We start from the raw sequence: 25,779 nt of genomic DNA, 5'->3' as shown, positions 1-25,779 counted from the left end.
TAACATTCTAATTGCTGCCGTGATGTCATAATGAGCAATGTTAAGTCTATGGGGAAATTGTTAATAGTTTTTAAGTAATAGTTTAAAAAGTATAAAAGTTACAAAGTTAAAAAAAACAAAGCAGGCATGGCATAAGCAAGACCTACGCAACAACGTTTGAATGAAGTTTCTACGTTAAACGGTTGAAGCTGAATTGGCTGCGTTAGAAGAAGAAGTTTAATAATAACTAGAAATGCAATTCCAAGGAATTACCAGTGCATGAAAATGCAAAAATAGATAGATAATGTAGATATGGTTACTAAGGTGTAGCTAGGGTAAACATGGTGGTTGCATAGTTTACAGAGAGTTGATAGTGTGAAGGTAGACGTTTTAAAGATGAAACGTTCCAGTTCTAACTTAAGTAATGATTTCTATTCATGTTAAAATGTTGATTAGCTAACTTAGCTAATGATTTCTAGCAGTTACGCTAAAAATGCTTATTATGCTAGCAATGCAAACTTTACTAACAATGCTAACCAGGTTGATTAGCTAACTTAACCGATGATTTCTAGCAGTAATGCTAAAAATGCTAACTATGCTAACAATGCTAAATTTGCTAACAATGCTAACCAGGTTGATTAGCTAACTTAGTTGATGATTTTTTGCAGTTATACTAAAAATGTTAACTATGCTAACAATGCTAACCATGCTAACTAGCTAACTTGCTAGTGAGGACTTTTATTTTGAAACATTTGTTGCTAGGGTATCCATGGTGGCCACTATCAGGAAACAAGAAGTTACTGCAGTATAATCATGTTGGTTGCTATGGAAACAGTCATAAACACTTAATTTTAATGGTTGCTATGTTGGTTGCTAGGTACATGGAGGTTTCATGTAGTTGACTGGAGGCATAGTGGATGATAACTGACAGTTGGAATGGTTGAACAGTTCAATAGTTGAGTAGTTTCAATGGTTAAATGATTTAATAGTGTATTATTGCAGTGAGGACCTTTATTTTGAAACAGTTGTGGACAGAGGACGTAGTGAAACAGGATCTATAGTCTTAATGAGATTGTATGCTTAAAGCCTAAGACAGAAGGTGCCTCTCATATAGCGTTTACGCGTCCTCTCTCGCTCCTCACTGATCTACATAAAGAATGATGGAGCGGCAACAATGGGATAGTCTAGCCCTTCTTCTATCTTTCTTTATGTAGATCATTGAGGATCGAGGAGCGAGGGAGGACATATAAACGCTGCTTGAGAGGGACCCACAGTAAATACTTTAAAAGTTGTATGTAGATAGTCTAATTAATGTTGATAGACAGAATGTTTAATGGATGTTGATAGGCAGATTGTTTAATAGATATTGATTGACAGTTTAATGGGTGGATGAGTGAATGGTCTGAAGAAGATGAATGGATAGAAGGTTGGATGGAATGTGCCTTATATTCTTGTTAAGAGAGACACTGATACAGCTCTCTGAGAGTAGTTGACACAGGTGTAATCAATTTAACTGGCTAGTCTTAAGAGAGCCAGAGTAGCCTACTCTTAAAGCCTGAGACAGAGTAAATAATTTAAAAGTTGAATGTAGATAGTCTAATTAATGTTGATAGACAGAGAGTTTAATGGATGTTGATAGACAGATTGTTTAATAGATGTTGATAGACAGTTTAATGGGTGGATGAGTGAATGGTCTGAAGAAGATGAATGGATAGAATGTTGGATGGAATGTGCCTTATATTCTTGTAGAATGGAGAGACACAGCTCTCTACTGAGAGTAGTGGATACAGATACAGGTGTAATCAATTTAACTGGCTAGTCAGCCTGAGACAGAGTAGATTGTTTAAAAGTTGAATGTAGAGCGTCTAATTGATGTTGATAGGCAGACTGTTTAGAATGGGTGGATGAGTGAATGGTTTGAAGAAGATGAATGGATATAAAGTTGAATGGAATTAGGAGGACTTATTTTGATACTGTTGTGCGCAGAGGATACAGGGGAACAGAACAGAAGTCTTCAGAGAGATTGTAAAGCCTGAGAGAAACTGACAGTTGGTGCCCAGGTGGCTGACCAGCTGGGGTAACATTCTAATTGCTGCCGTGATGTCATAATGAGCCATGTTAAGTCTATGGGGGAAATTGTAATAGTTTTTAACTAATAGTTTAAAAAGTATAAAAGTTACAAAGTTGAAAAATACAAAGCCCACATCGCGTAAGTAAGACCTACGCGTCAAAATTTTAATGGAGTTTCTACGTTAAGCGGTTGAAGCTGAATTGCGTGCGTTAGAAGAAGAATAATAAGAAGAAGAAGAAGAAGAAGACCGAGGAAGAACAGTACAGTGCATTTTCATGCACTGTAATAAGAAGACTTGGAATAACAGTACAGTGCATTTTCATGCACTGTAATAATAAGAAGTTGCGGAAGAAGACTTGGAAGAACAGTATAGTGCATTTTCATGCACTATAATAAGAAGAAGAAGAAGAAGACCGAGGAAGAACAGTACAGTGCATTTTCATGCACTGTAATAAGAAAAAGCCTAGGAAGAACAGTACAGTGCATTTTCATGCACTGTAATAATAAGAAGAATAGGAAGAACAGTACAGTGCATTTTCATGCACTGTAATAATAAGAAGTTGCGGAAGAAGACTTGGAAGAACAGTATAGTGCATTTTCATGCACTATAATAATAAGAAGAATAGGAAGAACAGTACAGTGCATTTTCATGCACTGTAATAATAAGAAGAATAGGAAGAACAGTACAGTGCATTTTCATGCACTGTAATAAGAATACTTTGGAAGAACAGTATAGTGCATTTTCATGCACTATAATAAGAAACCTAGGAAGAACAAGATAGTGCATTTTCATGCACTATAATAAGAAACCTAGGAAGAACAATATAGTGCATTTTCATGCACTATAATAAGAGTGAGATCAGTAATAAGATGAGGGTAATGCTCTAAGAAGTGGTGTTTGGGACGTAGCCTAAATGTTGTGATTGTACTCTGCAGAAGTTCTCTGTGCTCAGCTATTTTCAATTCAAGGATGTACAATGACTCTGTCATATGTCTTTGAGCAACAACCAGTGCAACAATGTCCTTAAGCAGCATGAGTATTTCCCAGGTGTTGTCGCCCTCAGGAATGAGAAGAATGAGAGGCCAATGAGAAGAGGAAGGAGTCGAATTAGGCACCAATTCTCATGGCCATTCCCTCCTATTGTTTCCTTGGTGGAGAAGCCTTTACCAATTGGTTGTGGCCTTTTCCACTTTGTGGATCAGTTTTGTCTGTGAACGAGTATGGAAAAGATCTGATAGCCGCATTAAGTACATCTAGAGTGAAGTACTTCTTTGCCACCAAGTCTGCAATGCAAAGAGTCATTTCTATGGGAACTATGCCCTCGAACACATCATGCAAAAGGTCTGGCGGATAACCACCTATAACATGGAAATACTCCAACTTTGCAGTGAGTGGACATGCTCTTTTCACACCTGTATTTTTCCACACTGTTGGATCATTCAAAGGCTCTTGTACCTGCATGTTATGTGTATCTTTGTCTCTGAGTGGAAATGCACCAGAGCGTACCTGTTGGAGTTGTGTGTCAGCCCTGGACGCCATGCAGAATCTGCAGCACTTTTCTACGGAGAAGCTCTCGAAAAAGCCTGCAAGAGAGTGTGCACCCAGGTTATCTGCAGACACAAACAATACAGTTCCTTTGATACACGCACCAAGGTGCTCAATATAAACACCTTGTTGCTCAAGAGAGACTAAATCACAAATGAGTGAGTACAGTACTGCGTCATAGCCATGCTCTTTGTTGTGTTGCACAGAAGTGCCAGCTGAATTGAATTAAGTGCCGATCTGTATTTTGCTGGTATGTTTGCAATGGTCCAGTATATCGCACACATCTTATGCTTTCCCCTTGACGTCCCTAATGGGTTAGCAACCTCAAAATCATCTATGTACAGGCTCAGGGCAATTGTAAACTCATCACGACACAGAAGGTCATTTCCTCTGAAGCACCTGCCATCTCTACAAGTGTTGTACTCATCTGGTACATGAACTAGTTTTCACATGGACTTCTGTAAAATGTCCTGTCTACCAAGCAATTTTTGAAGCATTTGCAGGAGAGGAACACAGGCAACTGTTTTGCCACCTTTCTTCACTACATACTCAATAGGCATTACCACTGGAAATTCACGCAACACATAGGATGCTCGTCTTTTACTAGTTGAGAGACATCCGTCTTTGTCACAGCAGGTAGTGATAATGTTGCTGTCTGTCAAAGCCTCAACCACTTCTTTTACAACTGACTCATCAATATCAGGATAATAATTCTGCAGAATGGTTTTCACGGTCTTGTATATAAGTGGATGGGACAATTGAACTAACTAACAGAGTTGCTGAATGACCTCCTGGACAGACTTCTCTGGTATGTGTAGTACTATTTGCATTTTTAAAAATAGAGCTGCCAAATTATGTTCCAAATGTTCTGCTAAATTTTCAGAATCTGTGTCATACGTGTCTTCAGTGACGTCATCCAAGCTATCTGTATCCACAGGAATGATAAGATCTTGGGAAATATCATTGTCTGTGCTTTCGTGTTTACAAACTATTAGTTCTGATTTAAATATCGTCCAGTTGTGACTCCTATGCTGCTTACTTTTGTGTGTATTGAAAGAGGAGTACACACTGCTCTCAAAAGCACAGCCTTTGAACGGACACTGAACTTTTTGATTATCTCGAAGATGTCTACTACGAAGATGGGTGAAATAGTCAGTTTCTTGGCAAGATTCCAGGAAATCGCAAAGCTGACAACGTAACTTCACCGAGTAAGCTGGGGCAGATTGCTGCGGAGACCTTGATCCGACCGTACGCCACCCCCTCCAGGAGTGTGTATCAGGGTGAAGCGTGAAAAACAGCACACAGGTAGCCAGGGGAGCTGAGGGAGCTGGCAGCCCAGGGCCCTGGAGCTCATATATGGGTGGAGCGTTTGCTCCTCTCAGCCGGAGGACTGCTCCAGATTAACGACCATAGACAGTAAGATAGGCTACTGACAGGGCTAACACAGGGCTACTAACAGGGCAGGGCTGTTAATGACAGGGCTACATCGTTTCATTCACACTCAGGCACTCCTGGTCTGACCACGAGCGTCCAGCTGCAGCCTGCACTGTCAGAACCGGAAAGGAAGCGTAGCCACGTCCTGAGATATCGATGGCTTTGCCCCAAACGAGGAACGTGCATCGTTCTTTTCACAAATACACCATATTTTTAAGCAAATAAAGTGGTTAAGATTACTCCGCGTTTTATCAACGTTTGGTCCGCGAAAATATTGTAGTGAACGGTGTTTACTGGCCATGACGGCTGTGCCCCCACTGAACAAATTGAATGAATGACTGATTGATTGAGGAGTGGTACACCTGCAGCTTGTCGACTGTGGATGATTATCAGGGATAAAGAGTTGTGAGTAGGGGCGTGCGAGGGAGAGCTCGGGCTGGTGTGCGTCGTGCGGCCAGCCGGAGCGTTTGGCTACTTGTGGACTATCGCTACTGTGGATCACTGCTACTGAACTCTGTGAGCTAACTGTGCTACTTGTGGACTCTATGGCTACTGTGGATTACCTGAACTCTGTGGGCTAGCTGTGGCAACTCACAGGGCTGTGTGAGTGTGTGTGTGTTGTGCGTGTGTGTGCGGGCATAGTTAGCCCCAGGCCGGGGTTAATGGCCAGTCCCTTCCCCTAGCACAGGGGTGGCCAACCAGTCTAGCATGAAGAGCCAAAAAAACCCCCCCACAAAACTAAAGAGCCGCACAACAAAAAAGGTGTCCATACTAGGCTACAACAGCACAATATTAGGCCTACAGTTATAGCTCCTTTGTTTTTCATTTAAAGCAAGACACCTGGCAGATGCTCAATGATCATTGAAAAATGATCAGTAGCAAGCAACAAAGATCAGACGCTCATCAAATTCGCCCTCACTAAATGACTTATTACCATGAGCAATGCTCCAACAACTGATAATTCAATGTGACCGTCAAGTGTTCAGTTAACTTTTAAAAAGAAAATAAACAAAAAGAAAACAAGTGACTGACGTCTATAGCCATTACCTTGTAGCCTACTTGCAAGTATGTAGGAAATGTTCAGGTTTGAAGCTTTATGAATCAGTGGCATACCAAGTACCAAACTAATGTGTAGGCTAGAAACATATAACCTCCACAAATGAGGTTATGTTTTCATCGGGGTTTGTCAGTAAAGGTAGCCAAAGCTATATGACATTATTATTTGTTTGTAACTTCGTCTGATTTTATCATACGAAATGATCGATGCATTTGGTATCAATGCAAAGCTCTGCTTCTCCTCTTTCATTTGATATGCGTGTCATGTCTGTGCGATGCGTGGTCCGCGAGTAATTTAAGCGAGAGTTCTGGATGCGCCGGTGAACGCAGAGCAATATAGACTGTAAATATGATATACTTTGATTTAACTTCATCATTTTATTTTATTTTCATACTTGATCGTACAGACAAGTTTCTAGTATCGTTGGAAAGCCCCGGTTCTGCTCTTTCCTGCAATATAAGTCTCATCTCGCTGTGACTAATAATAGCGGAGCAATGTAACATAGAAAATGTGTGCGTTTTTTTACGCACTTTGCGTCCCGTCGGGCTCAGGGTTAAGCAAGATGTTAAGCGGAGGCGCGAGATGTTAAGCAGGATGCGCGAGGCGGAGGTTTGCGATCTCGGAGTGCTTTTGTTTTGATTATTTTGACACATTAACCAGAGGGGTTATGCTACAAAACGATATCAACCTCCTTTTCAATGGCACGTGTTCCTTCTACTTACGATTAGCTTCAGGGTATTCCTGATTGCAACAGTAGGCCTAGCATTAAACCTGGCTGAGAATAAACACGTCTGCTTCTTTTTGGCAAATTCCTATCCATATCATGACGGTTAAATATTATTATTGTTAACTATTAATACTTACTTTTGGCAATAGGCTACTATCAAATTCTGAAATTATGTTTTATTTACCGGAAATAAAGGCTATTTCAAAAAGAAAAAGTTTAAGTCCGAGGAGAAGTCAACATCAGTTGAGCAGCCGCGAGCCGCACGAGAGGAGGCAAAGAGCCGCATGTGGCTCGCGAGCCGCGGGTTGGCCACCGCTGCCCTAGCATAACTCTGCCATAGAGAGGGCTGTTTTAGGTGGGTTGTGTGTGGATGAATGCAGGGTGGGTGCATTCGGGAGGTTGGGTTGTGTGTGTCAACTTTAAATAAATTGTAAACGTGACTCCCTGTCTGTGTGTGATTTGACTCCTCTTCCGACCACGAACCAAATATTACAATATTCTCGCTGCACCGGTAGGGAATCGGTTGCGAGACTCGGTGAGACGTGATCCCATCCCACTGGATTGTTGTTTGTACAAACATTCAACATCCAAAACTATAACTGAAAAACGTCGACATTGACGAATGTAATACATTTGTGCTACGTTATAAAAATAAAACGTAGACACTGATTAAAAGATGCACTTGCTAATTTGTGCTACATTCTTATCAACGATCAGTGAAAAACTACTTCCTCGTTTGGGGCAAAGCCATCGATATCTCAGCAAGTGACTACGCTTGCTTTCCGGTCCTGACCAAACGTTGATAAAACGCTGAGTAATCTTAAGTAAACCACTTTATTTGCTTAAAAATATGGTGTATTTGTGAAAAGAACGATGCACGTTCCTCGTTTGGGGCAAAGCCATCGATATCTCAGGACGTGGCTACGCTTCCTTTCCGGTTCTGACAGTGCAGGCTGCAGCTGGACGCTCGTGGTCAGACCAGGAGTGCCTGAGTGTGAATGAAACGATGTAGCCCTGTCATTAACAGCCCTGCCCTGTTAGTAGACCTGTGTTAGCCCTGTCAGTAGCCTATCTTACTGTCTATGGTCGTTAATCTGGAGCAGTCCTCCGGCTGAGAGGAGCAAACGCTCCACCCATATATGAGCTCCAGGGCCCTGGGCTGCCAGCTCCCTCAGCTCCCCTGGCTACCTGTGTGCTGTTTTTCACGCTTCACCCTGATACACGCTCCTGGAGGGGGTGGCGTACGGTCGGATCAAGGTCTCCGCACGCGCACACACACACGCCTGCCTCCCTCAATAGCTGAGCGACTGTTTTTGCCCATCACCTCCAACAGTAGGCTACTGTGTCAGTGACAATTTCTCATTTACGTTCTCTTCTCTACCTGGAGACCGTCAGCCGCCCTGCCCAAGACCCGCCTTAAAGAGAAGACTGACCAATGCGAGATAAACACGGACGTGACGTAGTTCCCGCCATGGGTGATGGGAGACTGACAAATTGCAATGTGTTTTGGAATCGCGTTTGCCATTGCCATTTGAATTTTGAGACACAAAGAGCGTGACAAAGTGCTATGCAATAACGGGGGCGCTATTTCTGCAAACCGGGCAAAACTTTTTGCCAAAAAATATTCCAAATGTTTTCAATTTTTTTTTAAAAAACATTTTCATTTTTTTTTTAAATAAATTAAAAAAATAAAAAATAATTCAATTCTACATTGAATTTTGAACATTACATTGCAAAAGTAATTGACAATTAAAAGATGAAACTGAATATTGAAAATTGAAATGCAAAATGAATTGCCATTTGAATTTTGAGACTAAAGTACCATGGCAAAATGGAATGCAATTCAATCCATGTTTATTCAAATTTTTAACCAAAATAAATCCAATTGATTTGATGATTGCATTGTCACTTTGTATATTAAAATGCATTTTGAAAGAAAGTATTGCAAATTGTAATATTAAATTGCATAATGAATTAGCAATTGCCTAATGTAATGTCTTTTAGAATTGCATATTGCAGAATGCATTCTCATTTGAATTATGGAACTCATATGCTTCCATATTCAAAGCCCGAGCCCGATGTAACCCGACACATACATTTCGATTGCCTTCGCCATCCCTATGACTGCCCTAACATCGCCTGCTGTGATTCCCTGCCCGAATCTTTGGCCCTCGGATCCCAGCGACCCATCACCTTCCGAAATAACTAATGGATTACTAATGGACAATTTATTCCCTACACTGGACTATTTGAACTTTCATTGTCATTGTAACTTTCAAACTACAAATGACTGTACTTTAACTGACCCAAGGCAGATGGGTTGGGCCCTTGAGTCGTGGGTCTGTCTGAGGTTTCTTCCTATATGTATCTCCAATTCTAGGGAGTTTTTCCTTGCCCCTGTTACTCATGGGCTCTCTTTGAATGTCTAACACTCTGTAAAGCGCCTTGAGACATGTGTAATGTATTGGCGCTCTATAAGCAACATTAAATTGAAATTGAAATACATTTTAATTATCTACCCGAACCCGGCCCGCGGCCCGACGCCGACGGTCGAGTTTTCCTGTTATCTATGGAGACGGACGGTCGTTAAGGGCACAATTATGTGCAGTGGCCTACCTAACCCACGTAAAACCTAGTGAAACGATATTTTTCAAAATAGAAACATGATATAAATGGGAAAACGTACTGTTCTTGCTATAAAAAAGGCAGAATCATCCACAGAGCATGATATTTCAATAACTGCGTCATACACGCTTCATGATGAGTTGTTAGCTATTCACAAAGACGTATAGCCCAGCAACAATAGGCTACTGCCATTTTATTTTGTTCAAGGAGACAGATTCTTAGAACTTGCACAGGAACTCATAAATGTTGGTGCAACACATGACAGAGCTGCCGCAAGCTCTGTCCTTCCATCTCCCAACACAGTAGCGTCACGTCTGCCCCCGCTCCATGATAGCATGCACCTTGCATGCTGCAGCCAGACTTCCTTTACGATAGATAGATAGATCCCCATAGAGAAATTCATGATGATTCGCTGTAAACAGCAGCAATGATTAATGTTTTTTTTGTTTTGTTTTTTTCCACTGAGTGGAAAATATTTAGCCCGAGGACCGACCCGACCTGAGTCATCTGCTTATTATTTTCGACCCGAACCCGCGGGTCCCGTCGGGTTTGTCGGGCCGACCCGGCCCGTTGAGAACTCTAGTGTGTGTGTGTGTGTGTGTTCCTGCATGTTTGTGTGTGTGTGTGTGTGTGTATATAACTGTAGTATCCAGCACCCAGAGCAACCATTCTCTTTTAAAACATATATATTTGGAAACTAGTTGATTAAAGGTTTCTAATGGTGTCACTTATATGTTTCTAGGACAAAAACTAGCAGAGATTGAGATGTGTGTTTGGAACAGTTTTTCTAGAGGCCGATGGGTATACAGGCCGACCACCATCTAGAGGCCGATGGGTATACAGTCCTGAATGGACACATAAATCCATTTATTTTATAGCCCCCCATGGATGAAATTCCACAAAACTTGGCATACTCCCAGAGGGTGTCGGGTTAATCATACACATGAAATTTGGTGCAGTTCATAACATCTCATCTGAAGATGGGGGCAATTAAAGTAATATTACATTGCATTTTCAATTTTTACCGTGGGGGTGCAAATCACAAATGACAGGTTATAAGCTAAGTTGATGCAAGCTCTTGAGACCAACATACTGTACCATAAACATTTTGTCATCCTCGGCGCCACGGTTCAGGTAGTTATGTAGGAAAAACTGTCATTTTTGGGCTACGGGCGGGGGCAGCGCGGGGGTGGAGTGACCCCCGGGGACGAAACAAAATTTTTCCACAGAAGTCTACTGGGGCTACATGCCCACCAAGTTTCATGTGCTCCGGTGTTACGGTGTCCCGGGAATCGTTGACGAAAAATTCAGGATCGATGACGGGAAAAAAAAAAAAAAACTTTGACAACAACTATATGACCGCTTCGCTAGCTATGCTAGCGGCGGTCATAATTACAGTCATGGTTGAAATTGTTGGCACCCCATGCTAAAGTTGACTAAAAAGAGGAATATAAAATCATCTTTTGGAAATTGATTTTAATGGCTTAAGTAATAAAATTAGGAAAAATCCAACCTTTAAGGACACACCAATTTTCTTTGTGAATGAATAATGTATCATAAATAAATAAATGTTCTTCCCAAAATACTGGGGTCAAAAATATTGGCACCCCTATGTAACCATATGGGAATTTAACACATAGGGTTAGGCAGTTTTTTTTTTATTTTTAAAGGCCACTTATTTCATGGATCCAGGATACTATGCATCCTGATAAAGTTCCCTTGGTCTTTAGAACTAAAATGTACCCACATCATCACACACCCTTCACCATACCTAGAGGTAGGTATGGTGTTTTGTTCAGTTTTGTTCAGTTAGCCTATTAGCTTGTTTGATTTGCATTGAGTTCCAAAAGATGATTTGATATTCCTCTTTTTAGTCAACTTTAGCATGGGTGCCAACAATTTCAACCATGACTGTATATCACTCTAACGTCAGTTTTGACATGACAAGTTAATTCGCTCGCCAGAGGTGGATCAAGAGATCATCAAAGAGGACTGCAGTAAGTATCACAAATTCAGATGGTTGAATAGAGTTGAAATGGACGCCTACGTTTGTATGTTGACAAATTCACCAATTACAATCATCTTTGTCCACAGACCCGACCGAGTCCTCCATTAACAACGAGACACCTCAGCTGGACAAGGGAGCCAGTAGGAGCCCATCTCCGCTGTATGTTGATGAAGATGAAGAGATCAGCAAAGAGGACTGCAGTAAGTATCACAATTTCAGACGGTTGAATAGAGGTGAAATGGACGCCTACATTTTAATGTTGACAGATTCACTAATTACAATCATCTTTGTCCACAGACCTGACTGAGTCATCCATGGGTAGGAGGAGCCCATCTCCGCTGCATGTTGATGGAGCTCAAGAGATCAGCAAAGAGGACTGCAGTAAGTATCACAATTTCAGACGGTTGAAAAGAGTTGAAATGGACGTCTACATGTTAGACAGATTTACTCACTATCATCATTTCATCTCTGTCTACAGACCCAAATGAGTCATCTAATGACAAAGGGGCACCTTTGGACAAGGAGGATGGGAGCCCATCTCCACTGCATGTTGATGGAGATGGTTATGAAGAGTTCAGCGAAGACGAAAGCAGTAAGTATCACTTTTTTCTGATGGTTGAATAGACCACCTACATTTTGCAGTTGTACGACAAACTAATTACAATCATCATTTAATCTCTCTCCAGTCTCCACAGTCCTGAACAAGTCAACTGTAGATCAGGGGTCAATTCAGCTGGACGAGGAGGGCGATAAGAGCTCATCCCTGCTGCATGGAGATGGGGACAAAGCGAGCCATGTGCCTTGTTTGGAAATGGACGGTCATCAATACCAGCCTAGAGTCCGGGAGGCCACAGCTCTGCCCGGTGTATGGTGCCCAGCTAAGGGAGAGAGGACGGGCCTTACCCTGAATGGCACCACGCAGGCCACACTGATCTCTGAGGACAACAAGTACAAACACGTGCTAATAATTGTGGCACTTTTGTGGTGCTTTCTTTATTTGGTTTTATCAGAATAAATTTGCTTCCCTTCAAGGTTGAATATTTTTTTTTTCTTTGTATTCATTGTGAGACCAGGGTAAATTGGCAAAAAAGGGATTTTATTCTTATTACTCAACTTCACCAAGGGTGACAATAAACTGACTGCAGACTAATCTGATTCAAATCTGATTCCTTCTCATATATTTTAGGGCTGACTGTTCACACTGCCTCATACAATTTCAAACTTTTTTGACTGAAGTAGCTAGCCTAACATGGGCCATTGAAATGAATGGGGGCGGGACTTAGTCCCTCTCTCCAGTTCTTATAATACCTCCATGGTTGCGACACTCTTTGATGTTGCCGCCACGATCAAAAGTTCCAAAAAAACCTGTGCTGAATGGCTGAATCGCACGAGGGTGGGATCAGAGCCCATTTATGGAGAGCCGGTCCACTCGCTATTAACTCCATTGTACCTGCATTGTATTTGCAGTTCCCGTTGCAGTTCCACTAGGGGCGGTCACAAGCAAGTGATCAAACAATGGGGGTCTATGGGGCTAGACGTCTAAATTGGTCTGTTTCACCTGATTGTCATTAAAAAATCAGAGATTAGATTTTAATTTCTGCCAGCTCAATATGGGTTATAGGTCGAAAGTTGAATAAACAATTACTTATGGCCCTTTGGTTTCTCACAGGCTTGGTCGTTGTTGCCCATAACACGCTAGCACCCTGCTAATGAATGACGTCATTGACACGTTTGAAAGGCTTTTTAGAGCAATTAAGGGACTTAAAAAATCTAATACTCTAATACTTGACCCCCCTTTCATATGCAATATTCCGATTTCTACACAAAACATGATATTCAGAGAAAAGTGGATTTTAGGAGAAACTCCATTCACCTCCAGTCATTCTCCACTTGCTCGCGATCGCCCTCTAGTTGCAATACCATGCGGAAGTATTCAGCGAGTGGTCGTTCTCCCCTTATAGACCTCTGAATTTCGCCTACAAAAAAGCCACCATCTTTGCCCAAATAAGGAGATCCGGTATCTTGAGATTTTTTCTATGGGAAAATAACATGGGGATTTTCAATTATCGCACCTGTTAAACTCTTGCAGGGATGATGACATTGGAAATGCAGACGTTTTTCACTACAGAGTTTTGTCCACTGCCATCTAGTGGATACTGTGATCTTCGGTAGGTGAAGACGGCACACTTTGATCTTTGCTACCCCAGAGCTAACTTACCATGCAACTTGCCATAGGCAGTTAGCTTCAATTATATGGGCAAAGATGGCAGCTTTGGATCCTTTTTGTAGGCGAACTTCAGAGGTCTATTAACCCGCGTACACACTGTCTCCGTCCGTCAACGGATCACGGAGGTTGGATCTGCCGTATGTGTATTTGCATACACGTGGTCTGATTGGCTGACGGATCCGTCGCTGCCTGAAAAGTTGAACATTTCTCAACTTTCTTGACGGAGGCAACGGAGCTGAAGCGACGGACGGACCCACAATGCATTTCGAGTCCGCCCCATGCAAAGTGAATGAGATCCGTTAACGGACGGAGACAGTGTGAATGCGGGCTTAGACATTCTCTGGTGGGATGTACTTCTGATGCTGGAAGGTGTAATCAATTAACTCATTGACTACTGACCAAGAGATTGGCTGTAAACAGTTCCAAAAGCCCCATAACGAGGAAATAGCCTGGAAAAAGTGCTGCCATTTTTTCCTATGGAGGTCTATGGGAGTGTCGCCACTCTGTTTTATCTACCACTCTGAGCAGCACATAGCTAAACTTCCAAACAGCCGCCCCCAAATTGGGGTTCCGGTAGAGCAGGGAGAGGGATGAGGCGGGCAACGGGTCTTGTACTGTTTGTCCCCCACCTTGACATCTACAACCCTACAACGGCCGTTCTTGTCAGGATGGAGGGAGGTCACTTTACCTACTGGCCAAAGGGATCGGGGGAGCTGAGGGTCAAGAATAAGAACAACAGTGTTAAGTTGGAGGTCAGGATTATCAGTACGCCACTTCTGTCTAGGCTGGAGAGAGGGAAGATCATTTCTTAGAAAGTGGGCCTAGAAATGATCTGAAAGAATTTGACTATGGTGCCACTGGCGAAGGCTACGCAGCTCAGAGTCAGGATACGTTACCAGGAGGAGGGAGGCGAGGGAGGAGTCATGCCGCCCCATCAGCCATAGGTTAGGAGTCACCGGATCGGGATCAGCAATATCAGAAGAGACATAACCCAAGGGCTTAGAATTGAGGATACCTTCTATTTCGATCATCACTGTGCGTAGCACCTCTTCAGTGAATGCTTGGGCACCTAGAGTGGTCTGCAGGGCATTTCACGCTCCCACATCCCACCAAAGTGGGGCGCGTGTGGGGGGTTGAAGTTGAAGGCGATCCTTTGTTTGGCTAGGATTGACTGGGGGTCAGGCGTCATGGATTGGTAGGCCTCCTGTAGCTCTCTGGTGCCCCCGATGAAATTGGTACCTCTGTCAGATAGCAGCTCAAAAGGTTTCCCTCTGCGAGCTACAAAGCGCCTTAGTGCCATTAAGAAGGAGTCTGTATTCATGTGACTGAGTAGATCAATATGTACACATCTAGTTGTCAAGCATTTGAAAATAATACCCTACCTTTTCTCTACTCGCTTGCCAGTCTTCACAGTGTAGGGCCCGAAACAATCTATCCCAGTGGAATAGAAGGGAGGTTCACAGAGGCGTAGGCGAGCAGGAGTGAGATCAGCCATTTGGGGTATAAGGGGTTTGGCACGGGATAGCTGGCACTTTGCACACCTGTGCTAATGTTTCCTGACATCCTCACGACCCCTCAAGATAGGGCTGGGCGATATACCGAATATACTCGATATATCGCAGTTTACAGTATGTGAGATACATTTTTTGTCATATCGCAAATATCGAGTATTTCACCATTTTTGTCATTTTGGCCAGCGGCAACCTTTTACTGTGTAAAGAACTGCCGTTCTGTGCAGACCTGTGTCCCTATCCATCGTAACCTCTCCCCCTCCCTCTCAGTAACAACGTGAACACTCACCAACCAATCCTGAACTATCTATTCAGACGAAAAGAAGTGAACTTTCAGTTCAAGCAGCGGTAGCATGTCTAGGCCAGTGTTGTTTAACAACGAGCTAGGTTAATAGATGGAAGCAGTTCTGATTTGGTTATGGCCTACGAAACAAAAAACAAACCGAAACAGCAAGGGATCTTCAAATTAAAGTTACAGCGATGCCCATGCATTAGGCAGAAGAACTAATGTCTATCTAAGTGCACGTCTGACTGTTTCAAAACGACAGCGCAAATGCGCACATCTCACTCTACACACATGCATTTATTGTGCTATGCTCGTCTATGCGTCCTCCCGATTGATTTTTATTTTGATGAGATTTGCGCATTGAGGCAGATTAGGCTACTGTCTATGAGTGCATCTGGCTGTCTCATTTAACGAAAGCGCAAACTTCTTATTTATCAACGAACAACCGAACGACTACTTAAAGAAGCACGCACCACCGTCAGATGTAGTAGACATCATTCATATGGAGACATTCAGAGACATTAAAAGAAGCTTAATTTATTTGGAAAGTCAACTAAAGCCATGAAGCCATGCAAAAAAGATTAGTGAGTTAACATTTCATCCCTAATAGTGTGAAGGCAGGGAAAGAAGAACAGTGAATGATAAAGCCAAATAACAGGCCATGCTCTGCAAATAGGCTAAAATAAACCAATTGATGTACCATGGGTGTGTTGAAATTTTTGCAAGCACACGTTTCCCTATGAGAAACATTCATAGAAGGCTACTGGCAAGATTCAAAAGTACCTTCACCCCTGCTTTTACATACAAATTTAAAATAGAAACCACTAAGAATGTTTTAATGTGGATATAATTTCCAGGGTTTGGACTGGTATGATTTATCCTAGCCTACTGATTCATACTGACATGATTTAAAACTAGGGCTGGGACTCGATTAAAAAAATTAATCTAATTAATTAGAGGCTTTGTAATTAATTAATCAAAATTAATCGCATTTTAATTGTATATAAATATATGACCTGAGAACAGTGAGAAGTATTTTTTTTTCACATGGATTTTTAGTATAGCCTACTATTGGATAATGACTGAATACATAGGCCTAAGCTTAAGCAACAAAAATATTGTTTATTAATAAGTCCAACAGTCCAGTGCAATTTTTGCAATACCATATTTACAAATAGTACATTTTCAGAAATTCATGTAGCCTATAGATAGGTAGACCTTCTGTAAACTATAATACTGTGATATCCTGTTAATTGTGTCACCTGTTACCTTGAGTTGAGTTCATGAAATTGTTGTGTCCCTTTAAGGGGAACTGGGGGGCGGAGTTTACGTGTGTGCGTGTGTGCTTGTATGCGGTTCTGAGTGTGAAGTTTCTTTTAGGTCTATGAAAGTTGGACATGGAATTAGGTGCGGTGGATTACTGTTATTAGCGTGAGTTGTGGCTGTAACAGCAACTCGGTTGCTATTTAATAATAAATAAAGCTCAGAGGTTTCCCTCAAGTGTCCGGACTGGAGTATCACAATACACTAATCCAGCGCGAACTTTATGGGCGCTGCCATCTTGAATATCGCCATTACTGCGTGCCTGCGAGTGTGACGAGTGACACTTGCCTGTGCTTTTCAATGAAAGCATCCTGTCAGAGAATGTCTAACAAGAGATCCCGCTCATGAAAGAAAATGTCAGGTGCAAGCTACATTGGATCAATGATGTCAGACTGTGCCAAAACGTACCAATGAAGGTAATTTATTAACAACATAAGGTATAAGACGTGTATTAATGACAGCTAACCTCTGCAACAGCCGCCTATGGAACCAACGGGCTAATTTCTTAGCAGCCAGTCACGCAGTAATGGCGGTTTTGTGTTACTTCCGTGTTTCGCTGGATTAGTGTATACTTTGTCCACGCTAGCAGCTAGCTGCTTTATGTTTTGCACTGAGGTGATACCTGTGGTGATACGTCCTTGTTGCATAGGTTGCACACAACCATGCTCTTATCTGCGCTTCCATCCGTTCGTTTTTTTGTAACAACATTTCCCATCCACGGGGCCAACCAACGCGGTCACATCAGCTTCTTTGTTCATGTTCACTGTGCCACTGTGGTTTGTTTTGTCTGAACCTTACAGTCTATGGTCTGAACCGAACTACTTGGTGCTCCAGTATAATCGGTCCGTCTGAAACTCATCCAGTGAGAAACGTTCCGCGGTGCAAAAATAAATAGGCATACGATTAAAATGCGTCAATTTTTTTAACGCATTAATGTTTGTGTAATTAATTAATCGTAATTAACGCGCTAAAGTCCCGGCCCTATTTAAAACATCACTGGGTAAAAGTGAGAATTCATGAAGTTCTTTTGAGAAAATGTAAAAATATCGAGATATATATTGTATATCGTGAAATGGACTAAAAATATCAAGATATCATTTTTTAGCCATATCGCCCAGCCCTACCTCAAGATCCAGAATCGCCTCCTCAGTTCAGCAAAAAGCCTCTCTGGACCAGGATGGTGTAGGCGGTCATCACAATCCGTAATTAGAAGTTTCGTGATTGGATGTGCAGGGTCCAGGACAACTGGATGTATGGCAGCAGGGGGCAGGTCACTGCTTTGCCGACACTGGATCTAATTCTGGTGCAAGGGAGAGAAGATGACTGGAATTCGGAAGGGGTTTGTGGGTCTGAAGGCATGCCAGATCATTCCCAAAGGAATTCAGCTGAGCCTGTCTTAGGATAGCAATCTCTGCATCATGGTAGGTGTCTGCTGATGGTGTTGCAGAAGGCCCTGCCACCCCATGACAGGAGGCGGTAGTAGAGTGAAGGAGGTCCTGTAAGGTGGAGAACTGAGTAGGGTCTGGGATGGAGGGGCTTTGGCCAAGGAATACAGCACCACAGAAACTGGGCTTACGTAGCTCTATGGGATCCTCTGACCAGGGGGTCAAGGCCGTGCTGATTAGCTTCGGCAAGTTAGCAAGCGCCATTTTCAAGTACAGTATGGCGCCTCATGGAGCATTTAGAACCAGCTCCGTGCACGAAAATCCGTGTTGGGCACGAGCTCTCATGCGCGTACATGTTGGTGGACGGGTACCTACAGCCAATCATTACTCTGTGCGACACTCCACTGGACTCAGCAACTTTTTCTGCTTGTTGTTACGTGGCAAGCAAGGTATGTGCATTATCGCCACCCTCTGAACAGGAGTATGACTCTCTTTTTCCAGAATGTCCAATAGAAATCAATTAGGTCCATGCTTAATTTCCAGCTTTGGAACTTTGCGCATGGTCAGAGCCGACTGGCGCTGGATCGGAGCTCCAGTTTTAAATATGGCGTTGATGAAACTTGGCCAGATTTACTAGCCTAGCATCGGCCATTCATTTGTATGGAGGGCGGGACTTAGTCACGCTCTCCAGTTATATATAATACCTCCATGCCTCTGACAGCCAAAGATCTCCATTGCTGCAGCCAAGAAGAGTGTGGTTGTATCCTTAATGACAAAGTCCCTGTAAGCATTGAAGTCTGCACGTGGGCCGCGCTTGGCATTACTGCATCTAGGGTACAAATACATATCATTACAAATAGGATTGACACATCTGTGCCTCTTTAATACATTTGCTAAAAAGCTCCCTCCGTTGTAGGAAGGCACTGTCACTCTCACACACATTCAGTTCTTCCAGACAGTTCTTACAGACCAGCCATGCTCGCCAAAATGAAAAGATTAGTTAACAGGCACGACAAGCAAAACTGAATTCATACCATCTGAGTTCATGATATATCAGCAGGGTGGTTGTTTCCCTCCCAATCCATCAAGAGTCCAGACATATCCATGTAGACTGGATTAGGAACATCACCAGACACTGTGGGAAGCATTTTACTTTTCGAAAAAGAACTGACAAACTTTGACAACTTTGTAGCACAGAACCTTTTTGTTAAAGGGATAGTTCAGGTTTTAAGACACAAAGTTATATGGGTTCCCCGTCAGCAACGTTGTGCATCAGCACTGACTTACCCCGCAACAGCGTCCTGTGAGCCGAGATCCAGCCGGTTTTTGATGCTGAAGAAAGTAGTCCGGCAAGTTTCTGGGGTCACGAAAGTAAAGTGTTTTTCTTCTCAAAACCATATGCGTTCAAAAGAGTGATATATTTGCACCAGAAAAACGTTGTCCAGGAAAAATTCAAACCTCGTTATCACTTACTTATTTTTCGCGATTCCTATCACTGCGCGCTACTGACAGCTGGACAACGTTTTTGTGGTGCAAATATATCACTCTGTTGAACGCATATGGTTTTGAGAAGAAAAACACTTTACTTTCGTGACCCCAGAAACTTGCTGAAGAAAATAGTCCGGCATCAAAAACGATCAAAAACCGGCTGGATCTCGGCTCACAGGACGCTGTCGGGGGTAAGTCAGTGCTGATGCACAACGTTGCTGACAGGGAACCCATATAACTTCGTGTCTTAAAACCCGAACTATCCCTTTAACAATTAAAAAAAAAACAGATTTATACAAATATGGTTTATCTAATAAATACATAAAAATAAAAACAAAAAACACATAAAAATATTTATACCTCAACTTGGTCATGTTTGCAAAGAGTGTGCCGTGGTCTTTGGCTGACTCTTTGTAGAATATGTTCTGGTGGATCTAAGCAGATAAAGATGTCATGGGGGGAGGGGGATCACTGTCAATGAAAAAACTATTTTTTTTCCATATGCTATCATGTTCATTATGTTTCAAATTGTTGAAATTGGCTACTCACTTCATGCCAGTCTTCAAATTTGAAGATCAGCCCATCCATCCGTTTAGCTTTGTCCGCATCAGCAAATGTCCACTGTACGTTACGGCAGTTTGCTTCTGTGAGACGGTCACCCCCAATGACAATGTCTGTGTACTAGGGCTGGGATAAACGATTATTTTTTAAACGATTAATCTAGTGATTATTTTTTCGATGCATCGATTAATCTAACGATTCATTTTTTCGGTTGGATTCGATTATCTCCCCACTAATTGACTAATTGCAATATATACATGTTGATTTACATATCTGAATGAAATAAACCATTGCAATGTATGTTTATTGCTCTTAAAATTCCAAAATGAAAGACTATGCAGGTGCAAAGTAATGCATTCTAAGTCAGAGGTAGCATTCAATAAAACCTTGAAGCCTTGAAAACACTGGGAGTGTTGTCAAATTGAAGGGGACAAGATCCCAACTGTCATCAATAAAATGACAAGTTAAGTAGGCTTATTTTAAGTCTTTGGGACTTTGGGGCCATAGGGCCCACCTACACGTACTGTATACCCCCATCAAATCATCATTATGATGATCATTATTACAATTATTATTATGCTGTATTAAGTGTACTTTCACTTCAAAGCAGTCAATGTTTTAAATGCCAACATTGTTCACAAAAAGTTTGTGAAAAAATCAGAGACCTGCTTTAGTAATGTAAGATACAGTATAATTACAATAGATTTTGCCTGGTTGCATGATAAATACAAGGTACTTCTGAAAACAACAGCAATAATATTAGTGCTATTGTTTTGGGGTGATTCCCTCATGCAAGCATCAAACTCTGGTAGGCAAATGGAGACAAAATTTACATGCTTTTTAATGAAATTCCATTTGAATCTCTGAATGTAAGGATTCAGGAAACACGTACCAACTTTAGTCTATGTATTACGGTTGAGCAGATAGGCGTAAATCACTGATCTGGAGATTTTTAGATGAAAGACTAAGGCTACAATCTTTTGACCATATTCAAATTTGACTGAACTATACTCTGCTCTGTATCAAGAATCCACGTTGTTCTATTAAATGTCGTTAAATAATTAAACAGCAGGTTGAACGGAACTTGCCACTAACGTTATCGATTAGTTTCAGTTTCTGTCGCGCAAACACGCACATGCATGCATTCAATGAACGCTCATACCAACACTTAATTGTGTTGCTGTATGTTTATTCACATCAAATTAGCAAGTATTTCCTCCTCATTGCTGAAACTTTTGTTTTCTTTTTCTGTTGGGCCGCGGTTGCTTCATCAATTGCGCAGCAAATTATCAGGTGAAGCACCGAGCCTAATTTCACTCCACGCCTCACAGACCAGCAGTCTCTCTACATTGCGGACCGGCGCAGCTCCGCGGCCCATAGTTAGAGAAACGCTGTAGAGGAACGAGTGCGTGCTGCAGTGCCTTGCACTTTTGAAATTCTGAGGAGTCACTCATGTTGCCGCCAACCTTGTTTTGATCTTGACGACGTGTCGATTCGCATATTTTGAACCAACGTATTTTTTGCGTTGAACTAATCGGTTAAGTCGATGCGTTGTCCCAGCCCTACTGTGTACCCATCAGGACCCTTTGGTACATACCTGCATGGATGATAGGACAAATGATACAGTGACTCAAGTTTGTGTGTAGCAAGTCATTCAGATATCTCTTGACCATGGAGATCACAGTGGTGCTGTTATACTTACTGAGCCCGAATATGTCTCAGTATGTCTATCAGGTCTGCCCTTTTCGTTTCGTTCTTGAATAGGAGGCCTAACGGGAACTACAGGTAGACAAAAGGGTATGTCAGTAATACAGAGTAAATGTGTAGCAAAAGGCACGGGACGGGAGAGACTTTAAAAATTGTTGAATGTCTGGATAAATGCTAACATCAGTTGAACGTTGTGCCATCTCCTTGGAGTACTGATGTGGCATGTGGTGCACCAACATCTGACAAGCCACTGAACACCGACAGGTGCTGGCACATCATTCTGCTGCCAAGAACAATGAACTCCCTGCGCAAATGATTTTGTAGGTCCTGTTACGGCCGGCTCGTTACAGACCGCAACATAAAGAGGGACACGGACAACAAGCTTCAAAGCAAATAATAATTTATTGAATTAAACTAATAAACGTTACCAAATAGAAAGTGTCTAGGGGAAAATGAATGAGAGTGACGTGCGTGTGTGTGGATGCAATGTAGGTATCAGTAGATTATGTGAGAGACTAAATAGACTAAGAAAAGAGAGATATAAACTAAAGGATAGTGCAAGTGCAAGAGATAATCAAAATAAGTGCCTGCATGAAAGAAGAAAAGTGCCTAATGGGAAAGAAAGGACAGCCCCTAATTTAGTAGCACCTGGTTACCGGTGCTCCCAATTAACCATTAACCCCCCAAGGTCCAACCCCCGCCCGTGCACTGACACGGGATGGCCTGAGGAGGGCACAGGGTCGTAACAGTCCCCAGGGAGTGATGCTCCAACATCATAATGTGCAAGGTCATCTGTCGGCTTTGCAGTTGGTAGGTGATGGAGTGTTATGCGTTCTTGGACTGCTATGTCATGTGTCCAATGAATGCTTTTATTGCTGTGTTGGCTGGATTGGTGATGAGTGGAGACATAGAAGGCCAGGTTGTCCATGACAATGGTGTATGTTGGCGGAGCATCACTGGATACTTGTAAGGGCAAGGGCTCCACATCAAAGTCGTCTATTGGTCTTTGTTGTTCCACACTTTCGGATTGTACCACTTCCTCTGTTACAGAACACATTGAAACAACAGCAACACTAACACACAATCCTAAATTGAAACATTGAGCACAACTGTGTGAAAAATTACTGTACTGTAAAATAGTTGATATAATGCGCAAAGGCAGACAGTTGGGGTTTTCTGCCTCTAAGGGCTATGAAAGCTGCTGCACAAGTGGTGAGAAGTGATCCATTCGTAACCGTGTTGAGGATTGTCAGGAGGAAGGGAGCAAGGCGTTTGAGTTCAGCCTCCAGCTTCTGGAATGAAAAGGCGCGCAAATCTTCTGAAGAGGATTTGAAGAGGATAAAGTCCTGCTTTGGGCTGCACACAGCCATACATTAATCATTGATGACACCTACTATGCCACTCTTCAAAATCATCTTAGCGGCCGCTTTCCATTTATTCCGCTGGAGGAGACCAACAATTGTCGCATCCTTGGGGTCTACTACAGTTGCCACAGTTTTAGACTGATAGCTGGTGATGAGCTGTAAAACATAGTTCTTATTTAATGATTGTAAATTGCATTATATTCTGAGTACATATTTTGAGTATACCTATAGAAATGTGAAGGCTGAGTCTATAGTAGCTAAATAAACCATTTAGGTAGACTTTACTAATCTGTGTGCCATAGGCTACCAAACCTTTCCTGTAAAGAACCCCTTTTGCTCCCCAAGGCTGTGTGTCCCCAGACATCCCAAGTCTCCCGGAAGTTCCGGGAGTCTCCCGCATATTAAAGAGTCACTTCACCCCATAACTCCACCCACTTCACATTTCTGAAAACGGCTTTCAAAATGGGCGAGACGTTCGGAAATTTGGAGAGAGAGTGCAGCACTGCTGCAACCAATCAACCATGGTGATTTCGTGTCAATCTGGGAACGAGTGCTGCAGACATGGCTTATCACAGGTAGGCTAATCAGGGCAGCAGGTGTTGGGGCGTTTCAGTCCTAATTTGTAACGACCCGGTGACGTAGTGTCGGACTAGAAGTGCAGGACAACGTCAGCATTCCAATAGTATTTTGGACCAACATGCCATGGCATGTTTTCAAACGGTAGTATGCGCGAGAGAGCAATATCTCCAATACAAAATCAGACGAAATGTTACTTTTGTCGAGAAACACGATTTTTGTCAATATTAACCCTGGTAATAGTACAGTTCACCACTTATGAGTATTTTCAATCAATCAACAGCTCAAAAAACCTATTTTAGGGTGCAGTGGCCACGTTTACATAATGTTTTTAATTCTGAATTAGTTTATTCAGAATTAAATAGATCGGAATTAAAATATTCTCCTTCGAGTTTACATGGAAATAATAATTCCGAATTGGCGTTTACATGGAACATACGTTAATTACGCTTTATTATATTCCGCTGAACGTCTGAGGGTCGGGAAGGGTTCCGATTGGACAGGCGGCGCATGAACGTAGCCTAATAAGGCCTACCGGAAGAAAACAAACTTTTTTGTCATCTCGGGTTAACGTTACAGCATGGACAATAACATAATGAAAACGGATTTCACAGTAATTCTGATAATAGGCCTACTATTTAACCGGCAGCTCGAGAATATTGTCAAGCTTCACGTTTGCTAGCTGAGGGGGAGAAGACTGTCGGAGAAGGGGGGAAGAAGACGGAGCCAAATTAGCAATGAAACGAGCATGCGCGTCTTCTTCCTCCTTGTACGAGCATGCGCCAAACAAACGGAATAAACTTTTGATCGGAATAAAGGTTTACATGATGAAGGAGGGGAGTTAATTCCGCTTTAACATCGGAATAAACCAACCACTTAAATCGGAATTAAGTTTGATTCCGAATAATCATTTTCAAGCGGAATAAGCGTTTACATGGTCTCTTTTAAAGGGATATTCCGCCATTTTTGGAAATACGCTCATTTTCCACCTCCCCTCGAGCAAAACAATCGATATTTACCTTGTTCCCGTTCATCCAGCCATTCTGTGAGTCTGGCGATACAACTTTTAGCTTCAGCCTAGCATAGATCATTAAATTGGATTAGACCATTAGCTTCTCGCCTGCTAGCTTCATGTTTAAAAGTGACTAAGATTTCTGGTAATTTTCCCAATTAAAACGTGTCTCCTCTCAAGTTAGAAAGTGCAATAAGACCAACTGAAAATGAAACCTGGCGTTTTTCTAGGCTGATTTGACATGGAACTACACTCTCATCTGGCGTACTAATCAAGGCAACTTGCAAACGTACCATAGGCGCAGTGATATCGTACTCAGCATCTGAAAATAGTCCCCATAGACAACAAGCAGTAGTAGTGCCAGTAGCTGCAAGTTGCCTTGATTATTACGCCAGATGAGAGTGTAGTTCCATGTCAAATCAGCCTAGAAAAACGCCAGGTTTCATTTTCAGTTGGTCTTATTGCACTTTCTAACTTGAGAGGAGACACGTTTTAAATGGGAAAATTACCAGAAATCTTAGTCACTTTTAAACATGAAGCTAGCAGGCGAGAAGCTAATGGTCTAATCCGATTCAATGATCTATGCTAGGCTGAAGCTAAAAGTTGTATCGCCAGACTCACAGAATGGCTGGATGAACGGGAACAAGGTAAATATCGATTGTTTTGCTCGAGGGAAGGTGGAAAATGAGCGTATTTCCAAAAATGGCGGAATATCCCTTTAAAGCGGAATTAACTTTTATTCAGAATTAACTTGGTTTTATTCGGAATTAAAGCTCTCATGTAAACGCAGCAACTGACCCTTTAATAGCGACTCACTGATGCCCGCAAATTACTTAAAATCTCCCGGAATCTAGAGCGAGCGGGCAAGATCGCGCACACACGACACAGACTG

General features: G+C 42.2%; 1 protein-coding gene across 1 annotated transcript in view; it reads right to left on the bottom strand.

Annotated features, from left to right (window-relative positions):
* Positions 1 to 20,337, bottom strand: part of LOC134068994 (uncharacterized) — a 52,381-nt gene extending 32,044 nt beyond the window's left edge. The window contains exons 1-6 of the mRNA XM_062524837.1: positions 20,217 to 20,337; positions 20,028 to 20,101; positions 19,214 to 19,314; positions 18,884 to 19,008; positions 17,919 to 18,094; positions 3,558 to 3,634 (exon numbers count right to left, since the gene is read on the bottom strand). Of these exons, the coding sequence (XP_062380821.1) occupies positions 3,558 to 3,590 (33 nt within the window). The 5' untranslated portion in view covers positions 3,591 to 3,634; positions 17,919 to 18,094; positions 18,884 to 19,008; ... (1 more) ...; positions 20,028 to 20,101; positions 20,217 to 20,337. The remainder of the gene's footprint in view (positions 1 to 3,557; positions 3,635 to 17,918; positions 18,095 to 18,883; positions 19,009 to 19,213; positions 19,315 to 20,027; positions 20,102 to 20,216) is intronic.
* Positions 20,338 to 25,779: the final 5,442 nt, after the last annotated feature.

The sequence above is a fragment of the Sardina pilchardus genome, chromosome 21 (assembly GCF_963854185.1).
Source record: "Sardina pilchardus chromosome 21, fSarPil1.1, whole genome shotgun sequence".
NCBI lineage: Eukaryota > Metazoa > Chordata > Actinopteri > Clupeiformes > Clupeidae > Sardina > Sardina pilchardus.
The sequence above is the reverse complement of the archived record's forward strand: the minus strand, read 5'-3'. Positions and strand labels throughout refer to the sequence as shown.